The sequence below is a fragment of the Uloborus diversus genome, chromosome 10 (assembly GCF_026930045.1).
Source record: "Uloborus diversus isolate 005 chromosome 10, Udiv.v.3.1, whole genome shotgun sequence".
Classification (NCBI taxonomy): domain Eukaryota; kingdom Metazoa; phylum Arthropoda; class Arachnida; order Araneae; family Uloboridae; genus Uloborus; species Uloborus diversus.
In genome coordinates this window covers 42,613,927-42,633,804 of record NC_072740.1, presented here as the reverse complement: position 1 = coordinate 42,633,804, position 19,878 = coordinate 42,613,927, and the positions used below count along the sequence as shown (strand labels likewise).

Genomic DNA, 19,878 nt, shown 5'->3' with positions numbered 1-19,878 from the left:
TTATCTCGTCCCGGTCTCCTTTATATAACAGCAAAATCATCGAGTAAATTCGAGGCAAACTAAAGAAAAATGTACCTTACGACTTTATTTGCAACATTACTTAAGTCAGAGTACCATGCAAATAAACTTCCATTAAAATATAAAAATTTTGATCTGAACAAATATTTTCTCATTAAACATTCGACGAAGTTGAAATTATTTCAAATCGGTTTCTACATTTCGGTATAATTTTAAACATAAGCCAATACATTTTGAAGTCATAGTAAGGTTTTGATTAACTCGTCCAAATACACTTTAGAATTTTAGTCATTAAAGGGAAAAAAATTTCGGATAGAAGAAACGTTTAAACAAGACAAAACAAACTTACTTCTTAATATTTGCCTTGATAGTTAAAACTGAAAATTTAACTACAGACCGAATTATATGAAGTAATAATTGATTTTTAACAATTGTTATAATTTCAAAAAGGGAAGAAAAAATTTATTTCACGAAAGGTTTAGTACCAGATTTTTTTTAACTACTTTTGATCACGTTCACCAACGATGTTTTCAAGCTTTGTTAAGTGGAACTTTAATATTATGTTGTATATTTACGTATTCTGCAATAAAAAAATCAAACGATAGTCAAAATTTAAAATAACTAATTTATGAAGCTCGTAAATAATTGACTTTCTTTTTTTTTTGAATCACAAAACAAATTATGTGATAACTGTTAATCGTTAGTTACATATCATTTGTGTGGTTGTTGCTGATTAATTGATTTGATTTTGACTGATTTCAGCTAACAGAAGCTCTTTGTTTTCTGCACTATTCGTGCAAGTTGATTCACCGAAACCTGTGTCCACAGTCGGTAATCATTAATAAACGTGGTACATGGAAGTTGGCGGGACTAGAATTTGCCGAGAAATGCAACGAAACTGATATCATGGTAAGTTTTATAGATACATTTTGTTTGAAATAATCAGATCTGTATGTAGTTTTTCACTTTCTTATTTTCTTTTTTGTTTTGCATTTAATGAACCATGCACCATGTTCTAAGCATGTGTGACAGCTAAAAGTTTATTTAGGTATTTAAAACTTAATTCTTGGCTACATTGGGTTTGATATGCATGATTGATGATTTAGAACTTGATGTATTTACTTTACCTAACATGCTGTCAAAATTTTATCTAAATACGGCTTTACATCGTTATTTAAATGCTTAATAATTGAGGTTGAATACTTGGACTACTCTGGTTGGACACCCTCATAGGTTTCCCTTTTTAAATAAGAATGTCCTTGATGCAACAAGAGCATTTTGCCATAGTTTTCATTGGTTTTTGGCACATGACTCCGAAAACACATCTTCCGGAGTGGCACAACTTTTTATATGTGGTAATTAACTATTTTTTTAAATTATGTTATCTCTTTATTAATTGATCTCAAGTTTAACGAATACTTTCATATCAGTACAAAATTTTCAATTTTTTTGTTGTCATCAAATATAAAGTACCTAATTAAAAAAAAACAACCAATTTGTTTATTTAGACAGCTGGAATCAGGAGCAAATTTTAATCCTTTTTTAAGAAGGACAAGAAACTTCTTGCATCATTTGCATCAATTCCTTTTTTAAAGGTCCTTTATTAAAAGGTAGTACTTAACACAGTTTTAGTTTTTTTAAACCACTCTTGAAAAATGAAAGGATGAATGATCCAGAACGCCTTTGCTTCTTTTTGATGGTGCATATAGGCCAATAAACCCTGTCATAAAGGGAGTTACCAGAATATTATAATTTTTTTAGAAGTCATAATTCAAAACTTTGCTAGCCTTTGAAAGAAGGATTTTTCCTAGAGCAGACCAGGAGTTATTCTCCTGGTTAGGATTTCACAGAATCCTTGATGCTTTTTTTAGAAACTAGGATTTTTTGTTGACTGGCATAGATTGTTGTGAAGTTCTAAGCATCAATCTAATATTTGCCTATATATTCGATGTTTTAATCCATCTCCTAAGCACAATATGTTTTTGGAGCAAGTATTGTACCATACAGAAAATGAAAAGTCTAATGAAAATCCTCGCTAAGGTGAAAATAATCTTAAATAGGGCCAAACACATTCAAAATGTTATAAAGGGCGTAAGTCCAGTGTATTTCCGTATGACTTACACCCTTTCAGAAATAATCGATTCATTTTAAGTAGAATGCTTAATCATTTAACATAACCATTAAAACTGACAACTTGCTTGAGACTATTGGTCGAACTTTTTGGTAAACACAACTTTATGTCCTTAAATTTGATGTTCCAAAAAATTTTATGCCTTTTAATTTCTGTAACCGTGCTTAGTTGCTTTTGGGATTCAATACTTCCTATGAATATCAGCAACAATTCTTTACCTTGACGATACACCGCTGAGAAAATAAATTAAAGTTGGAAATGTGTTCGCAACACCCGAATATACTTTAATCGAAGTTTCTGAAAGCGAGGAAATCAACTGACGTAAAAATATAAAGTATCGTTTCTGATGTGCAAGATGAGTTCTATCTTTAAATACATTAAAGATTTGAATATGATATTTTGAAAAAAATAGCAATAAAATAAGAAGAGATAGAAGTAGTAAAACATTATCGTTATAATTAAAAACTGAAATTATGAAGAATTTATATAAAATTTGTTTGAAACTATTCAATCAGCATTTTTTTTAATGAAAGCGTCACCAATTAATCTTTAACTTTTTAATTCGTGATTGTTCTTTAACATCAGTTTTCATTCGCAATGATTGCATTTTACTTAACTGGTTAAATAAATGTGTTGCTTTACTTTATTCAGTCAACACATTTTGGAAACCGTAACTCATTCGATAACTAAATATAATTTCGCCTTCTGCTAGCCTACTAAAAATACCTAGAAAAAATTTAGCCACGTTTAAGTTTTAAAATATTTAAATTACGAATGTTAAGAGCGTATCACCGTGTTTTTACTCGATTATTATAATAAGTGAAAAAATAAAATCACATTTTTTGTATTATTTATGTGAATGAGGAAGAGATGAAATTTGAAGTTTTTTAAATCATGTTATTGAAAGACTTCAGCTTAATGTATTCACTGATTAATGGAACCCTCTTGTTACAGGAAGGAAAAATAAATTTATTTTTCAGGATGCAGATGTAGTTTGAAAAGATCTTGATCTCTTGTTCGGAGGTCTCGTTTTTTATTTATTTATTTTTTTAGCATTTGAGGGTGTACGCCATCGCGCTTAGTGGATAGGCACCTCTAGTCATATTTATTACTAGCTGTTCTCAACCTGTGAAGCGAGCCCCTAAGAGGGGTATCAATAAGTGTACGGGTGGTGCTTGGGAATTATGAAAAAAAAACTAGAAAATTTATTACAGAAAGAAAAGCAAAACAAATTTGAATCTGAAGCAATCAAACACATATCAATATTATCATAGTACAGCTTTTTTTAATGTTTTCCTGTTATATTCTTTTATTTAAATAATTACTTTACGAATACCAATGAACGTTAAATCTTCATCGATTCTTATCTTTATTTCTTGCTTTGAATATCTTATATTTTCCATATTCTTAGTACATACTGTTAAGAAATACTGAAATTTCGATGTTTTGTTAATTGCAAGCAGTAAATTTGGGCTAAACTAAAGAGGGGGGGGGATGTGAATATATTATTTCGTTTCCTTTCTCAAAAAAAATTATAAATTTCTCAGGAAAGTATATCTTTATGTTTAAACAACCTTATCTCTGTGTTATGGAATATTTCAATATTTTTAAATACATTCTTTATTTTATGGAAATTTTAAAATAGCATCTTGTATTTTTCACATGTGCCTCTAGGTGGGCTTTTGAACATAAAATAGATCCAAGGTCTCAATGCAGGGTCTCAATTTTGTCTTAACTTTTAATAAACAACTCAGTATACACATTGAACAAATAATTCAGGTAAAGAACATGATGTGTTATAAAATACTGACTACAACTTACAAGTACAATAAAAATTATTATCCTTATTCCGTCAACTACCTAAAATTCAAAATAGCTGCTTGCATTTTAGTAACCTTTCTTTATTACTAAACCATTGTTTTATTTTTGTAAAATTCAATTTTCTTATCTAAAAATGACAATATATCCATGGTAACACGAATAAGAATGAAGTTGCTTGACCGCTATGAAATTAGTAAAAAACTGAATTACTTTTTATTAGTTAATAAAACAAAGCTGAAGCATATTTCACTTTTTAACCACTAGATTTAAGACGGTCTTTGTATACCTATAAATACTGCAGGGGTCATTTTAACCCTCTGATAAGAAATCTGCATAGTTCCCTACATAATGTTATAGGATCCTACATAATGTTAAAGGATGCATAGATTTTAGGGAAAAATAATGAAGTATTAAAAAAATAAAAAATAACCAGCGCTGTTTCAGTTGGATTAAGTTGCATTTCAGAAAACAGCTGCTAAAGCTCACTTTTATGTACAGAAGTATTATGAATTCTTCCCGCTCCTCCAATTATGTATTCCAAGGTACACTTTTGAGTTTCTGCTTTGTTTCAGCATCAGTAAATGTGTTTGCATTTCTCTTTTTCTCAAAGGGGTCAAATGCGATCTGAGTTTCAAAAACAAAATATAATTTTCTAGAGTACATTACATTATTACACAGCACAATGAGTCAGGAAAAGTCAGGGAAAGATTAAGCTTTTTACGGAAATACTGAGAAGCAATCAGCAAAAAAAGTTTCCTTGGGGTCAAGATGACACCAAAGTTAATTCTAGTGTTAAACTTATAGCAAGAATTAATAACTGGAGGGTGCAAGTTCAATTATTGGCTTACGAAATGCTGTGGCAAAGACCCAAATCACATGGCTCAGTTACGACGAATGGGAGACACGTTTTACGCAAAACGAGAGAAAGAAAACCAATTTCTTCCAATACTTTACTTTAAAATATATCACGTGACTTGATATATTTGCTACAAGATTCAAAAACTTCACTATCTTCATTTTTATCCCTTTTCAATGGTTGTCAGTGAAGATATTTTTATTTTTATTTTTATTTTTATTTTTATTTTATTTTATTTTATTTTTTTTTTTTTGAGGAATCAGGCAATATTGTTGTCAAAACATTTTACACAGGGCTTGCAAGCAAATGCAGCAAATTTGTTTAATCATTCGTGCTCTCCCTCTAATGAAGTAATGGTTGCATTAAGCGAAATATGTTCTGCATGAAATGATATGGCTCTTCATTCGTATTTGCACCTGTCAATGATTTAATTAATGGTTTTGATCCAGTTATAAGTTTTAAAAATACGTAGTCATCAAGTAATAATAAAATAATGATAAAATAATAATTCAAGGAATTACACATATTTTATATAAAAGCTCAAGTTTACCTGAAATGCACAGTTAACGTTCGGTTTACTAGAGAGAAAACTTATTATTTTCATATTGATGAAACAGGACAAAAAAGAAGAAAATAGCCCAGAACAAAGAATAGCTCCTTTTAATTATATATTTTTCTCTCAGCACCTAAAAGTAATCTAATTTTACTGAACAAAAAACTTTTTTAAGCAAATCTTTCTTTGTATTTCGTTTTTAAAGTAGTGCTTCAAGCATAATTAAGGCACTGAGATGTTAATGAGAATGCATGACAAAAAAAAAAACATACACGAAAAAGCGCAAACACCGAACCAATCATTTTTAATTAAATATTAGATTAGTTTGTTTCTGAATCTCAATAGATGAGAAAACAAATATGAAGCGTTTTCTTGAAAATCGATTCAGTAAATATTTATCTTCGCATTCTCTTCTTTGCTCCTTTTTTCTCTAACATTGCACATTTTCTTTCACTTCCGATTTTCTTCCGCAAAGGGAAAAAATAAAGAAAGCTGTGAAATTGGAAACGGAATGGGACATATAAAAGCTGTTAAACGCAATTTGTGCTTTTATTTGTGCTTTTTCGCATACCAGGTGAATGTAAGATGCTCCATTAAGATATTTCGCCATTTTAGCATTAAAAGTCATGTATATTTAATGCTTTTCTTTGCACGTTAATGCGAATACACATTAGATAAGACTACTAAAAGAGTTTTTTTTTTTCTTTGCATTTTAAAAGGATTTATCACTTTTAGAGCTAAATAAAAATGAGAAAAATGCACTTATCATTTTCTTGTTCATTATTCCTCTTAGGAGGAGCATGGGTAATCAGAGAAATAAGTAGGAAAAGGTAATCTATAGAATTTTCCTTTGTGGTTGGATTTTTTCTACTATCTTTTCTTAGCGTAAGCGTTTTCCTCTATAGGAACAATATTTATGTTCAGTTCTTGAGGCAAGGTTTATCCGACAAAACACTCAAAACATAAAAATATTTTCCTTAATCTCTGTTTCATCTGCATTGCTTGGCAGGATGGTACGTTTTGCTAAGGATATTATTCTTTCGTAAGGAAATAAATATGACGATTTTTCACTTCAGGAGAAACTATATAACAGTACTAATAAAGGATACATCTTATTTATTTTTATTAAAATACACTTTGTAACTGAATTTCTGTCTCTATGAATTGTGGAAAATATAAAACTACTTAGTACAGAGTAATAAACTTTTTTTTTTCACAGAGTAATAAAGGAACACAGGTAACGTAAGATCAAAATGAACGAAATTGAGACGAAGCACTTCAAAAGGTTTTAATATTCACTTAACAGGGTGTTTTGTGTGTGTGTTATTTGGATTTTTTTCTAAACTATTCTGCACAGTTTCAATCCTTTATTCGTGTATAAATCATGAAAATGCAAAATGTCAATACCTAAACAAATGAAGGCGCATTTTTTTTTAATTTAAAACATCTTGCCTTTAGTTTTAGTTCTAAATTTAACTAGATGTTAATTTTTATTCCTATAGCTTAAGTGTTTCTTAAAACTGTGTGCTTTATTTTAAAATTGAAATCAATAAGAATGCAGAAAAATGTTTTACTAAATATTACAACCTCGTTTAATATAGTATCTTACGAAGAAATATTAATTACTTCGAATATGGAATACTTACTGGTATTTAAGGTAGAAGTAGACCCATTTTTTTCGTTCAGTATTCATTGCACCTTTCTAAAACTTTATAGGTTTTTAAATGACCAACTAATATGACATAAAAACCCATTTTGACAACTTATTTGTTGAAAAAAAAATTCTATGGGTTTTTTTCAATAAAAAAGCCATATTTTTTGCAGAAAAACTACCATTTTCTTAACACCTCCAATGCATCCATCTTTTCATTATTCTAAAACTTTTTCTATCCATCTCTCCATTCCATACCAGAAAATGATATATCTTTTCATTTTGGAAATAATTAACCGAAAACAGCTTTTATGGATAAATGTTTGAAAAATTCTCCCGAAAAACGTGCTTTTTGCCCTTTAAGTTTAATTGATTATTATTTCAAACCATATATTGCATGTATATTTACTTTTTGAAGTTTATATCACAGTAATATGTTAAATTATCATTTTTGCTCAGTTTCAAATCTTTAGAGTTAGTAAAAATAGCGTAAATAAAACTTTTGAGTACGTATTACGAGAAAATCAAGAAAGAAAAAGTAAATTTCAGTTATAAGCAGTGCATTTGAGTTTAGTAAATGTCTCCTAATTTTCTCAATAATTCATCGATTTAAAAAAATGGATTTAGAAACAAGAACACTTGGGCTATCTAAATTTCTCAAAACCTCAAAATCTATTTTTTTTTTCTTTTTTCTCGAAAATTAGGGTGTTCGCCTACTTTAAAGATTTTGAACATGAAGATTTTCGTATTTTGCATTGACATACATTCTGTGTGAACTGTTTAGATTAATTTTGCTATACATACTATTGTATAGATTGAAAAAAAAAATTGTTGCAGTTCGATATTACCAACGAGCAGCATTTTTTTTTTTCCAAAAACTATGTTAAAAAGTTCTTAAATATTCAAAATCAAACCATGCAGTGGAACTTCAAATTGGCAGTTTTTGTGAATTTGAAACACGCAACTATTTTTGATGTTTGACAGTAGTTGTCTTTGAGAAATATTAAAAAACACGAAGATTTTTCTTTTGCAAAATGTTATTTGACCTAAGAAACGGAAACATAATTACAATCAAATAGTTTTTCAACATTATACAGTTTTATTTATAAATTGTACGTTCTTTTAAACCTTGATAGTGACATAAAAACTAGGAGAAACCTAATAATTTCGTACCAAATATGAAATTTAATAAAAATTGTGAGTTCAAGCTTATTAATCCATGAATCTCAAACATGAAATTCTAAATTTCGAAATGAAAGTAGGGAAATGTGGGGCAAAGTAAAATGGTTAAGATTACTAAATTTTTTCAAAATGAACAAATCGGTTGTTTGTTTTGAAAATTATAGTACATAAAGAAAGAACATTGTATTTTATAATGAAACTTGCGTTGAAACAGTATTTTTTTATTTTTGGCAGTAAATTTGTGTCTTCAAAAAAAAAAGTGCAAAGTTTTAATTTTTTTTCATGGGGCAAAGTGAAAAATAAAATATTTTATCATGGAATATTTTCTATTTGATTATGAAACATTTTTTGATCAAATGAATCAGTAAATAAAAGGTTGAATAAATAAATGAAAAGATAATGAAACAATAAACGGATAATTTAATGAATAAATCAATCAAAATATCGTCACCTCAGAGCTACAGTAAGATATCTAATCCCAGAAATAACGCTAAGATATCTTACTCTTGCTCTGAGGCGGCGATATGAAGAAAAATAAATGATCGAGTGAAAGAATGAATCAATACGAAAATTAGTGAATGAATGAATAAATAAGTGAATTACTAAATGTAGGAATGTAAATGAATTAATAAATGAAAACTTAAGTGATTCATATTAAGTTATTGAATGAGTGAATGAAACAAACTATTTCACTTTGTTCCTTCCACTTAGTCCTGTATGCACTTGACTAATTGTACAATTTATTTAAAATACAAAAAGCTTAATACTAACTACATTAATACTGCATCGAATATTAGGAGGTCTCAAATTATACTTGAAATGTTAATATTTATAACTTTATTATTTTATAGTTGCAAAAATTATTTTTGACTTACAAAAAAATGTTACAATTTGAGTGTGGTATAACCCACAATAGAATCCTTCTTTTCATTTGTATTTGCTTTCGGTTTCCGCGTAAATGTTCTTTTCTGTTCGGAGAACATCGGCGAAATTTCGGATTGCCCTTTTTTTTTTTTTTTTTTTTTTTTTTTTTTTGTGCTTGCTTTAAGTGTTATGAAGCAAGTTTGAAAATATGCTGGCGTAGTTTATTACCAAGGTGGTCGATGGTACTGTATCAAATGCGGATACTAGTGAGAGTTCATGCCTCTGTAACTGTTCTGGAATATTTTAGATGTACCTATCATTCCCCGTGATGTCAATCGGGAAGTGTCGACCAAACGTTAGACTGTATTTCGTCGTGAACTGTGCACAATAAACTTATTTCTTTATCTTATGTTATTCGACTGTGTCGACTGAGCTTCTTTAGCCCACCGGATTTATTATGGCCTGTGAGACGTTGTAACGAGGATTGGTGAGATTACTTGCTATTTAATATGGTAGAGGTATTTTGTGCCTACCTTTTTATTGATAATGTGCCAATTTTTTAAACTACTTATGAGTATGTCTGATTTCCCTGGTACTTTTTCTCACACCTCATATTGTAGAATAAATTACTAAGGGCTCTTGTGATTGTCGTGGTTGCAAGACTCTGGCCTGGGTTTCAGTTTTACGGCCTAGCACAATGATGTACCCACTATACTTTCCTGTTAGCAATATTGCAGTAGGTCCGATCACGCCCCCTTCCGATCTACACGACAATGAGTATCATTTTTTAAAAATTGCCTGGATTACAAAACGCTTTAATTTTCTTGTCGTATTTTTTTTTCCTGTCTGTAATAGACTACATAGGTTAAAGTAATACCAAATAGGATGGGCTATAAGCAAAGAAAATATTCCACCATTTCACTTTGCCCATGTTCCCCTACTTTAGCGGGGAAAAAAATAAGAAAAGTGGAAGCGAAACTAAGAAATAACCGCCTGTATTCTTATTGAATAACTTTTTTTTTCAAAATAAAATTGCATATGTCTTGCAACAGCAATTCATGAAAGACAGCAAGCGTGAATAAAATAAATATTTACGTTCACAACCAAAATCGTTCATAACCATGAATAAAAATTAATAACCTGTAGGGAGGCTTGAAAGAAAGAATTTATATTCTAAGAAAGTTGCAGTAATGCAGGAAAATATAAAAATATTTTCAAGACACTTTTAACATGCACTTCAGAATCAATTAGGAATGCTTTTGTCTAATAAATCTCTAAGCACTTTTATAAAATTTTAAAAAAGGAGCACAATTTTCGATCCTGTGGCAGTTTAAAATGGAAAGTACTTTTATACTTTCAATATAAAAGACGTTGTATAAATTAAATTAGTTAAAAACTGTTAACGTTTTGTTGAAAATATTGAAAGAAAAATAGCAATAGTGCCTTTTTGAACAACACAAGTGCTTTTTATTTTTTTCATAAAGTATAATTTTTTTAGGGACCCCTTTTTAGGCTTGCAATAAAGTTAAAAGCACATTAGTTTTATACCTAATCTAATATGGAAACAATTATTGCTAGGTATAAACGTAATTAGTTAAATGTTGCGATGCAATTTATTTTTGGAAAGTGCTCATAGCCAGAAGAAAAATTTTAAGGATACTTTTTTTCTTAATAAAATAGTCGAATATTATCTACTGTACTTTCTAGAAATATTTTTTCACACTTCATTTCGGTATACATGCAACAGCCCCATTCATCATAGTTCTCTCCTATTGTTAGGGAATAAATATTTACAAGAGACCTTTTAGTAACCAATAATTTTCTTTTGCTTATATGAGATTCTGCTAATTTATACGAACTATTTATTTTTTCTTTTGCTGGCATAATGTACAAAATTACGAAAAAGAAAATGTCACATGTTGGTTGTAAACTTTTCAAAGGTAGAATAACGCCTTTAAGGATATATCTGTCTGATATCCGTTTCCGAATTTAAGTCACAAATAAGTATAATATAATAAAACCATAAAAAATCCGCAGTATATATTTCTGAATGCAAAATTTTTGTAACTTAAAGCATATCTTTAGTTTTCTATATGGTTTTTTGCTTTTTTTTTCCTTTTAAACAATAGAAATGTAATTTGCATCTAACGTCAAAAATGTTACTTTCAGCTCTTAAAACACTAACGCAAGGTGTGCGCGCTTCTCTTCTTATACTTCAGTTTGCAAAAAAATAAAAGATTATTTGTGATTTGCATATTTTTGTCATTACAAAGCAAAATTTGCTCATTTCTGAGGAATGCTTTAGCATCGAAAAAAGAGCTTACTTTCAACACAATTAAAGATCAAAACAGCGCCTCTTGGAAAGTTTTCTGTAAATAATAAACAAGTCAAAAACAACGTGCAGCATTCTAAATTTTACTGTAGACATATTGATGTTTTTCGGATTAATTTTTTGTGATGAGCATAATTCATTAACACTTTATTTAAACTTAAGAAAAGAAACGCGCATCAGTTTCTTAAAATGATAAAAGGAAGAAAAACGAATGAGCAAAAGACTAAAAGTTCGAAAAACATTCGAGCTCCGGTTTCCTAGGTGCTTGAATTCCAATACCCAAAATGCTTGAATTGCGTATTTGAATTACAATTTTCAATTGCTTTTTAAAAGGCAGATCTTGAGTTTCAGAAAACGTTGTTCAAAAAATTCGGCTTATTTTACAATTTTAACAAGAAATGCATTTTGCTTGTGTGTGTGCGTTGTTTTCTTTTCCTATCTTCCTTCTTCTTTACTTTTTAGAAAAACAATTGCTTCCGTTGAAGAAGCAAGCGATAGCTTTTTGCGAGTTGAAGAATCGTGGAGATGAGAGTTTCCGCTGCACTTCTTTTAAAATTTATTTTTCAATAATATTTCTTTTTTTACCGTCATTGCGCAAGGTTTTAAGCTTTTGTTTCTCTGTTCTTACATTTTATTATGTGATTGGTTGATTTTTTTGAATTTGCAATCTTATTTAAAACAGAAAACTCTCACTTCGTTTTTTATAGCACAAAGAAATTAGGTTTTAAATTAAGTGCTGTATCGTTGAATGAATCACCCATTCTCTCATCTTTTTTTCCCCCACCAACTTTAGCAATAAATATCAAATCTTCTCCGTTGAATATTTACACTAAAAATTTCGCGAAAGCACGTTACAGAGTGGGTCAAAAGTTTTGAGAGCATTTCAAGCCTAAATAAAAAAAAAGTAAAAGCTAAGGTAAGTACGTGTTTCTGTTTTTTTTTAATTGAAAACACATGAACCGCAGGGTGGTTCAAAAATACGTGTAAAAAAGTTTCTCCTTGATAACAGGACACTCCTCAATATTTTTAGCTTTGTGGATAGTAATATACTGGAAGAATTTTAGTTTCATTTTTCAACTGAAAGAGGGTGCTCAACCCCCTCCCCCAAACTTCATAGGTATGGGAGGGCGGTTAAAAAACATTGAACTGAAAAAAAACAATGTTACATATCATAATATACACGAGTAATATGCATATACATTGCAATAAAATAATTATTTACAAAAATAACAGCTGGGAAAATTAAATGTTTCTAAATTTGTGACATTTTTTGTGTTACGGCTAATGTTAAATTGAGGGGTCATTGAGCACCCTCTTAAACGTTGTGTAAGAAGCTAAAGCTTTTACAGCATAATACTATTAGTAAGTCTCAAAAAATAGGGGAGCTCCTGAACTCTAGCTGAAAAAAAGTTTTTTGAACCACCCTAATGAATCGATTTCATAGGGGAAGTGACTAGTTACAAGCATCCAGCAAGTAATGGTTAGGTCTTGTATTGTCAAAATCAAGTTTGTATTCGATATTCCAGGAACACGATTATGGATAATATACAAAAAGAGTGTTGGTATATGCTATAGCTAATATTTTACTTAAAATAGGATAAATTTAAATCAATATAACGTGTTGAACGGTCAATCAATTTATCCATATAATTTTTAACCTCGGTTTTGGGAAGATTCTTTAGCATCTGTGTTCCGCAGTTTGAATATCTAGAACATCATCGTGAAAAGCTCCTTTCATAGCAGTTTTCAGTTTTGAGAACCAAAAAGAGATTCGAGTCTTCGATCATCCACCGTATTCGCCTGTTCTAGCACCGTATGAATATTTTCTAATCCCGATATTAAAAGCTTCCTTTCTCCATTGGTTTAAAAGAAAGAACTATGCTTATATCTTATTGGAAGAGACATTTGCAGCTTTCCACGGAGTTCGCAAAATCTCTTCTTTAATCCACCATCGGACTTTGGAGAAAGCTTATTGCTATTTAAGAAACATCATTGGATGCTGAAAATCTGCCCTCTATTCTATTTAAAGAGCCGCAGTCTGTTTATCAGGGCTTCACTACTTTTCTATATGTCTTGCTGTATGTGTGTCCCCACGTTTCGTATTAAACGTATTTGTTTATGTTCAGCTGTCTGAATCTCTGCTTTACACAACCTTTCAACAGCAGAGCGTGGTTAGTTCTAAGTTTCACCCAGCTACTAAATCACTGCAGTAGCGGAGTAACATGGGGGACGAGATAAAATATTCTGTTGAGCCTTTTGACGGAAGGAATTTCTCTCTGTGGTGCAGGAGAATGGAAGCGGTTTTCGCAGCAACGAATTTAGAGGTGTATTTGGAACGTGAAGCGGAAAGCTTTTCTTCGAAAGCTAATGAACTTTTATCGAGTAAGAAAGCCTATGCCTTGATGTTATCATTTCTTAGTGATAAAGTTTTAGTTTCGCTTTCGGAACAAAAGACTTGTGCTGAAGTAATTGCAAAATTGAAATCGATCTATGTTCGAGAAGGAGCGGTCAGTCAGATATTGGTTAGAAAGAGACTTTCAACTTTGAAAATGAAAAAGGACTCATCCATGCAGGAGCATATTGATGAAGTGAACAGGCTCGTTACCCAACTGAAATCGTGTGGCGTGAAAGTGAGTGACATGGACAGTATTGTCTATCTTTTGATGTTTCTTCCAGCAGAGTATGACGCATCGAAATCTGCAATAGAAAATCATCCTTCGGAGAACTTGACTTTAGAGTTTGTTTGCGGTCGTCTTCTGGATGCTGAAGCACTGATGAGAGATCGTCGAGTCTCGGAGCCCAAATCTTGGAAAACAGAGTCATCGAATGGTGCAGCCTTTTCTACAAATCATCGGGTAGTGTGTAACAAGTGTCGCAAAACAGGGCACATTGCGAAATTTTGTAGAAGTAACATAGTTTGCTACCAGTGCGGAAGAAAAGGACATTTTAAGAGGAATTGCACAGTCCAGACAGAAAAAAATACATCATCAAAGGATGGAGCAGTTGCAGTGACTTTCATTGTTGGCGAAGTAGAACATTGGTCATTTATAGTAGATAGCGGATCTACAGCTCATATGTGTGCACATCGGGAATGGTTTGAGGAGTTAAAACCATCCTCAGGAACTGTGTCATGCGCTGCAAAAAACCAGTAAACTGGAAGTAAAAGGAATAGGAACTATTCGCGGTGTATTAGGTGACGGTGTGCAGGAGATCCTACTGAAAGATGTGTTATATGTTCCAGAACTAAATGGAAACCTCATTTCAGTGAAACAGATACAAAAAGCTGGATACACTGTGAGCTTCAAAAATGACGAAGCAGTTATTAAAAAGGGAAGTACAAACTTCGTTTTGTGCAAGCTGAATTCAAAAGGTCAATATGCAAGTGATTTTGTTCCCTTCATTTCAAATTCCTTTGTTGCAGAAAAAGATGGAGGTGAACTGTGGCATCGCAGGTTAGGACACTCCGGAAACCATGTTCTGAGCAAACTAGGATTACCAATAAGCGAAAAATATTGTGAAAACTGTGTGTTAGCGAAGCAGTCCGCGAACCCTACAGGAATAGGAAACCGAAGAAGAGAAAAAGCTCCCATGATGACAATCCATTCTGACCTATGCGGTCCGGTCAACCCACCAACTCAAGCGGGTGAAAGGTATGTGTTAACATTAGTTGATGATTATTCTCGTTTTTGTGAAGTTCGTCTTCTTAAAAAGAAAAGTGATTTTCCCGTGGAAATCAAAAAGTTTCTCAAATTGAATGAAAGCGTTCGAAAAATTCGTTGTGATAATGCCCAGGAATATGTTTCAGGTGAACTTAAAGTGATAGCAAGTAAACTTGGAGTTACGATAGATCCCTGCCCCTCTTATACTCACGAATTGAACGGAATTCCAGAGTGGATGAACAGATCACTTTTTGATAAAGCCCGTGCACTTTTATATGATGCAAATTTACCTAAGAACTGTTGGGGATATGCTATTCAAGTTGCAGCATATATTCATAACAGAATCCCTAGTTCAAGCATAAATGATATGTCACCATTTGAAGTAAAATATTCCCAGAAACCGGATTTAAATCAAATTAAATTATTTGGTTGTGATGCTTATGCCAAAATTCCTGATACTCGCGGACAAAAATTAGATCCGAAATCTAAACGAATGATCTTCATTGGATATTCTAGCATGGGATATCGATTAATGGATCCTGATACGCACAGAGTTATTGTGTCACGTAATGTTCGCTTCAATGAAAATAAAGTATATGTGCAAGATAGAAGTAATTCACCCGACGAGCTCCAGAAAAGAGAAGAAAAAGACGAGGAAAAACACGACAGAAATGTAAATAAAAGAGTTAGGAGAAAACGAAACCAAAACGCCCGCAGCTGCACCCCGACGATCAGAAAGAAAAGTAAAAAAACCAGAACGATATGAAGCAATGTACACGTCAGAAGAGACGTTGACCTTTTATGACATCTCAAAACTACCGGAAGAACAACAAGCCCAGTGGAAAGTCGCGATGGGGGAAGAATTGCGCTCCATCCAGATAAACAAAACTTGAGAACTGGTAGATCTCCCTGATAACGCGACCCCCATGAAGTGTAAGTGGGTGTTTAGGAAGAAAAGAGACGGAATTCTCAAAGCCAGACTTTGCGCAAAGGGAGACCAGCAGAAGGAATACGTAGAAACTTATTCGCCAGTCATTGGGATGCCTTGTTTACGATTAGTTCTTGTTTCGATTCTTCAAAAGGATTTAAAGGCTTATGTGATGGATGTGAAAACAGCTTTTCTGAAAGGTGAGTTGCAAGAAATCGTTTTTATGGAACAACCGCAAGGATTCAACGATTCATCTGGCAGAGTATGCAAATTAAATAAAAGTTTATACGGATTAAAACAAGCTCCTAGACGATGGTTCTTCAGATTTTCGCAATTTATGTTAAAAATTAATTTTAAGCAGTTAAACTCGGAACCGTGTATTTTCATCAGAATTGTAATTTGGAAGGAAAATAATAATTTGTTTATACGTTGATGATATTCTTATCGCTGGATCAGATGATTCGGAAATAATGATTGTGATTAAACTTTTTCAAAATACATTTCAGATGTCCAAACTCGAACCAGCTTCTGAGTTTTTAGGAATTCGTATGGAATTTACTTCTACTAAATTAGTGCTAGATCAAAAGGAGTATATTCTTAAACTATTGAAGAGATTTAACATGAGTGAGTGCAAGCCGAGTGCAACACCTTTAGAAGCAAAGTCAACTCCAGCTGACTTTGAGGAAGGAACTATCTTCAAAGGACCTTACCGTGAACTAGTTGGATCTTTATTGTATCTTGCGATGACAACACGACCCGATATACTGCTCGCTGTAAACTGTCTCAGTCAATTGCAGGAGAATCCAACAGAATCGGCTTGGAACGGACTTAAAAGAATTTTACGCTATTTAAAAGGTTCATCGGATTATAAAATTGTGTATAGTAAGTGTTGTGACTCTAATGTTGATTTATCTATGTATGTTGATTCAGATTGGGCATCAGGTCCGCGTGATCGCAAATCAGTTTCAGGTTACGTTATTTTTTATAAAAAGTGTCCAATTTTATGGAGCGTGAAGAAACAAAGTTCAATAGCTGTTTCTTCTACTGAAGCTGAGGTACTTGCAGTAGGTAAGTCTTTATTAGATCTAGTGTATTATAAAAATATTGCATGTGAATTTCTTACTGTAAATAACATTGTCATATATGAAGATAATCAGTCTGCAATCAAATGTATAACTAATGAAATTAGTTCTGGTAGATTGAAACATATTGATGTTAAGTTAAAGTTTATATGAAATATTTTAAATGTTGAAAATATATATATTGAATATGTTTCTACTGATAAACAAATTGCTGATATGTTTACTAAGGCTCTTCCTAAATTTAAATTGCATGAACTTATGTCATTGTGTTGTTTATTAATAAGCGATTAAGGGCGGGTGTTGAATGTAATCGCTTTCTCCATTGGTTTAAAAGAAAGAACTGTGCTTATATCTTATTGGAAGAGACATTTGCAGCTTTCCACGGAGTTCGCAAAATCTCTTCTTTAATCCACCATCGGACTTTGGAGAAAGCTTATTGCTATTTAAGAAACATCATTGGATGCTGAAAATCTGCCCTCTATTCTATTTAAAGAGCCGCAGTCTGTTTATCAGGGCTTCACTACTTTTCTATATGTCTTGCTGTATGTGTGTCCCCATGTTTCGTATTAAACGTATTTGTTTATGTTCAGCTGTCTGAATCTCTGCTTTACACAACCTTTCAACAGTGACCAAACTAAAACCAAATTTAAAAATAAAATCCTAAATTTGTCGCGAAGTTGGCGACAAAACTTGGCAACCAAAAGACTGGCGATATATCGCCAAGTGTCCGCCAAATTATAACACCACTTGAGTTTGCATCGAAATTAACAATGATTTCCCCCCAAAAAGGTACAAAAGACCCCTTTAGAAACACCCGAATGCAACCCAAAAGGGAGGTGCACAATTAGACCCTACTAGGAGTCTACGTACCAAATTTCAATTTTCTAGGACATACCGTTCTTGAGTTATGCGACATACATACGCAAACACGTATATACGCACATACATACGTACATACACAGGTCATGAGAAAACTCGCTGTAATTACCTCGTTAATCGTCAAAAGGGATATTTCGGGCGTCTATACGTTCTTAGGTATAAGCACGTGTGGTCGGGTCGAAAAACAATCTCAACATTCATTCGGGGGTGAGCAAAATGGCAATTAAGGTCGATTTTTGAGTGAAAATTTTTTCGCGAATACAATACTTCCTTTTTTGTAAAAGGAAGTAAAAAGACTATGGATAAATGTATTGACCATTCTAAACGTTGTATTGAGTTAAATGTAACCTATTTTGAATGAATATTCGTTTAAAAACATATTACCTATCTTATTTTTCTCAATCACAAATATGTTCGATTATTTTTAGATCGCTCTCTACATGTGATCTTCTAATTTTATTTTCAAGATTGTATTTTTTTTTCCTTTCAAAACTTGCAAATGCAAATTGTTTGTTTTTTTTTTTTTTTTGAAAAAAAAAAAAGATTTAATGTTCGTTAATTAGACATTTTATCAGCTTTTACTGTAAACAATAACTTTGAAATGGTAAAGATGTACAATAACAAGATAAAATATTTTCTATAATGATTACTTAGAAAACAAGATTTTAAAACTTTACTTTTTTTTTTTTTTTTCAAAAATGGTTTGAAAGTGGATTTAAATGTAAAACATTAAACATCAAATTTCTAACTAAAACTTCCTTTTTAAGTGTGTCATTTTTTATTACTAAAGAGTTTAATTTAGAAGACATTCGCAATTTTTACGATTTTATTGCTATAGTACACATAATATAGCAGCGTTTTCTAATTACATAAAATAGGTTGAAATTTTCTATCTCGTTCATTTCATTTTCTTTCAAGAGCCCATGTGTCTCTACAGATAACAATAAAATGTCCCTCCAAATAATCTCTTGTGAATATATTTTGTCTAACATAGAGATTTCGTTCCTTAAACTTGCTACGCTGTCGTTTACAATTTAACATTTTATGGCTTTTACAAATCTAAGTCTCTAAAACCATAAATGAAAATAAAGCACCTTATATATCTCGGAAGAAAATCCTCTTGGGTAAAGTTTCAAGAGGAAGCCTCTTATTGCAATTTTTCTCCATTTGTGATGGTTACAGTCTCCTTTACTTAGTGACTTGATTATTTTTTAGGACAACGTGAAAAAAACATATTCCTCTGAAAACCAAAAATGCCATCAACTCTTTTCTGAAAAGAGTTGTTACAAATGTAATAAAATATTTTCAAGTTGACTATTTTATCAACATTTATTTTAACAGTGCGTGAGATTGCACAATAATTTGAGTCGTAAAATAGTTTCAAGTATTCTATTATTAAACATTTGCACCACATTAAGTTCAAAGTCGTGTTTTATTAAATGCATTACGTGAACACATTTTCCTCTTAAAAATTTTTATTTGAGAATCGTATATTTCGAAATAATAGTTACTTTTGTATTTAGACCAGCGCTGCTCCTTGTGAAGAAATAATTGCTTCTTTAAATTACTTACGTAACATATTTTTTAAGGCAATGCTTCCCGTGGGACGTTGGCGAGCAGAGTGAATTGCAAAATGGCAACATAAAAAGGATTCCACTTGCTACTTTCAAAGCGCATGCGCAGAGCTCTGTTTATATAAACTTGTTTTAAGGAAGTCAGTGACTTGTATATGCGAAATGTGAAATTGCTAAACTTTATGTATCTTCTCCTCAAAATTTTTATGTATAACAGTAACTTACAATATTCAGTGTTTACAAGAAACATCAAAGATTCTACTGGAATGAAATTTTAAGACAACTGGGTTTATTTCATAACTTTTAAAGCTTTAACGAAAAGTAAATTCAAGGAGTAAAAAAAAAAAA

At 31.6% G+C, this 19,878-nt stretch overlaps 1 protein-coding gene across 1 annotated transcript in view; it reads left to right on the top strand.

Annotated features, from left to right (window-relative positions):
* LOC129231732 (SCY1-like protein 2) overlaps window positions 1-19,878 on the top strand; it is a 347,631-nt gene that overhangs the window by 176,565 nt on the left and 151,188 nt on the right. Inside the window, exon 4 of the mRNA XM_054866094.1 lies at window positions 781-927. Within this exon, the coding sequence (XP_054722069.1) occupies window positions 781-927 (147 nt within the window). The remainder of the gene's footprint in view (window positions 1-780; window positions 928-19,878) is intronic.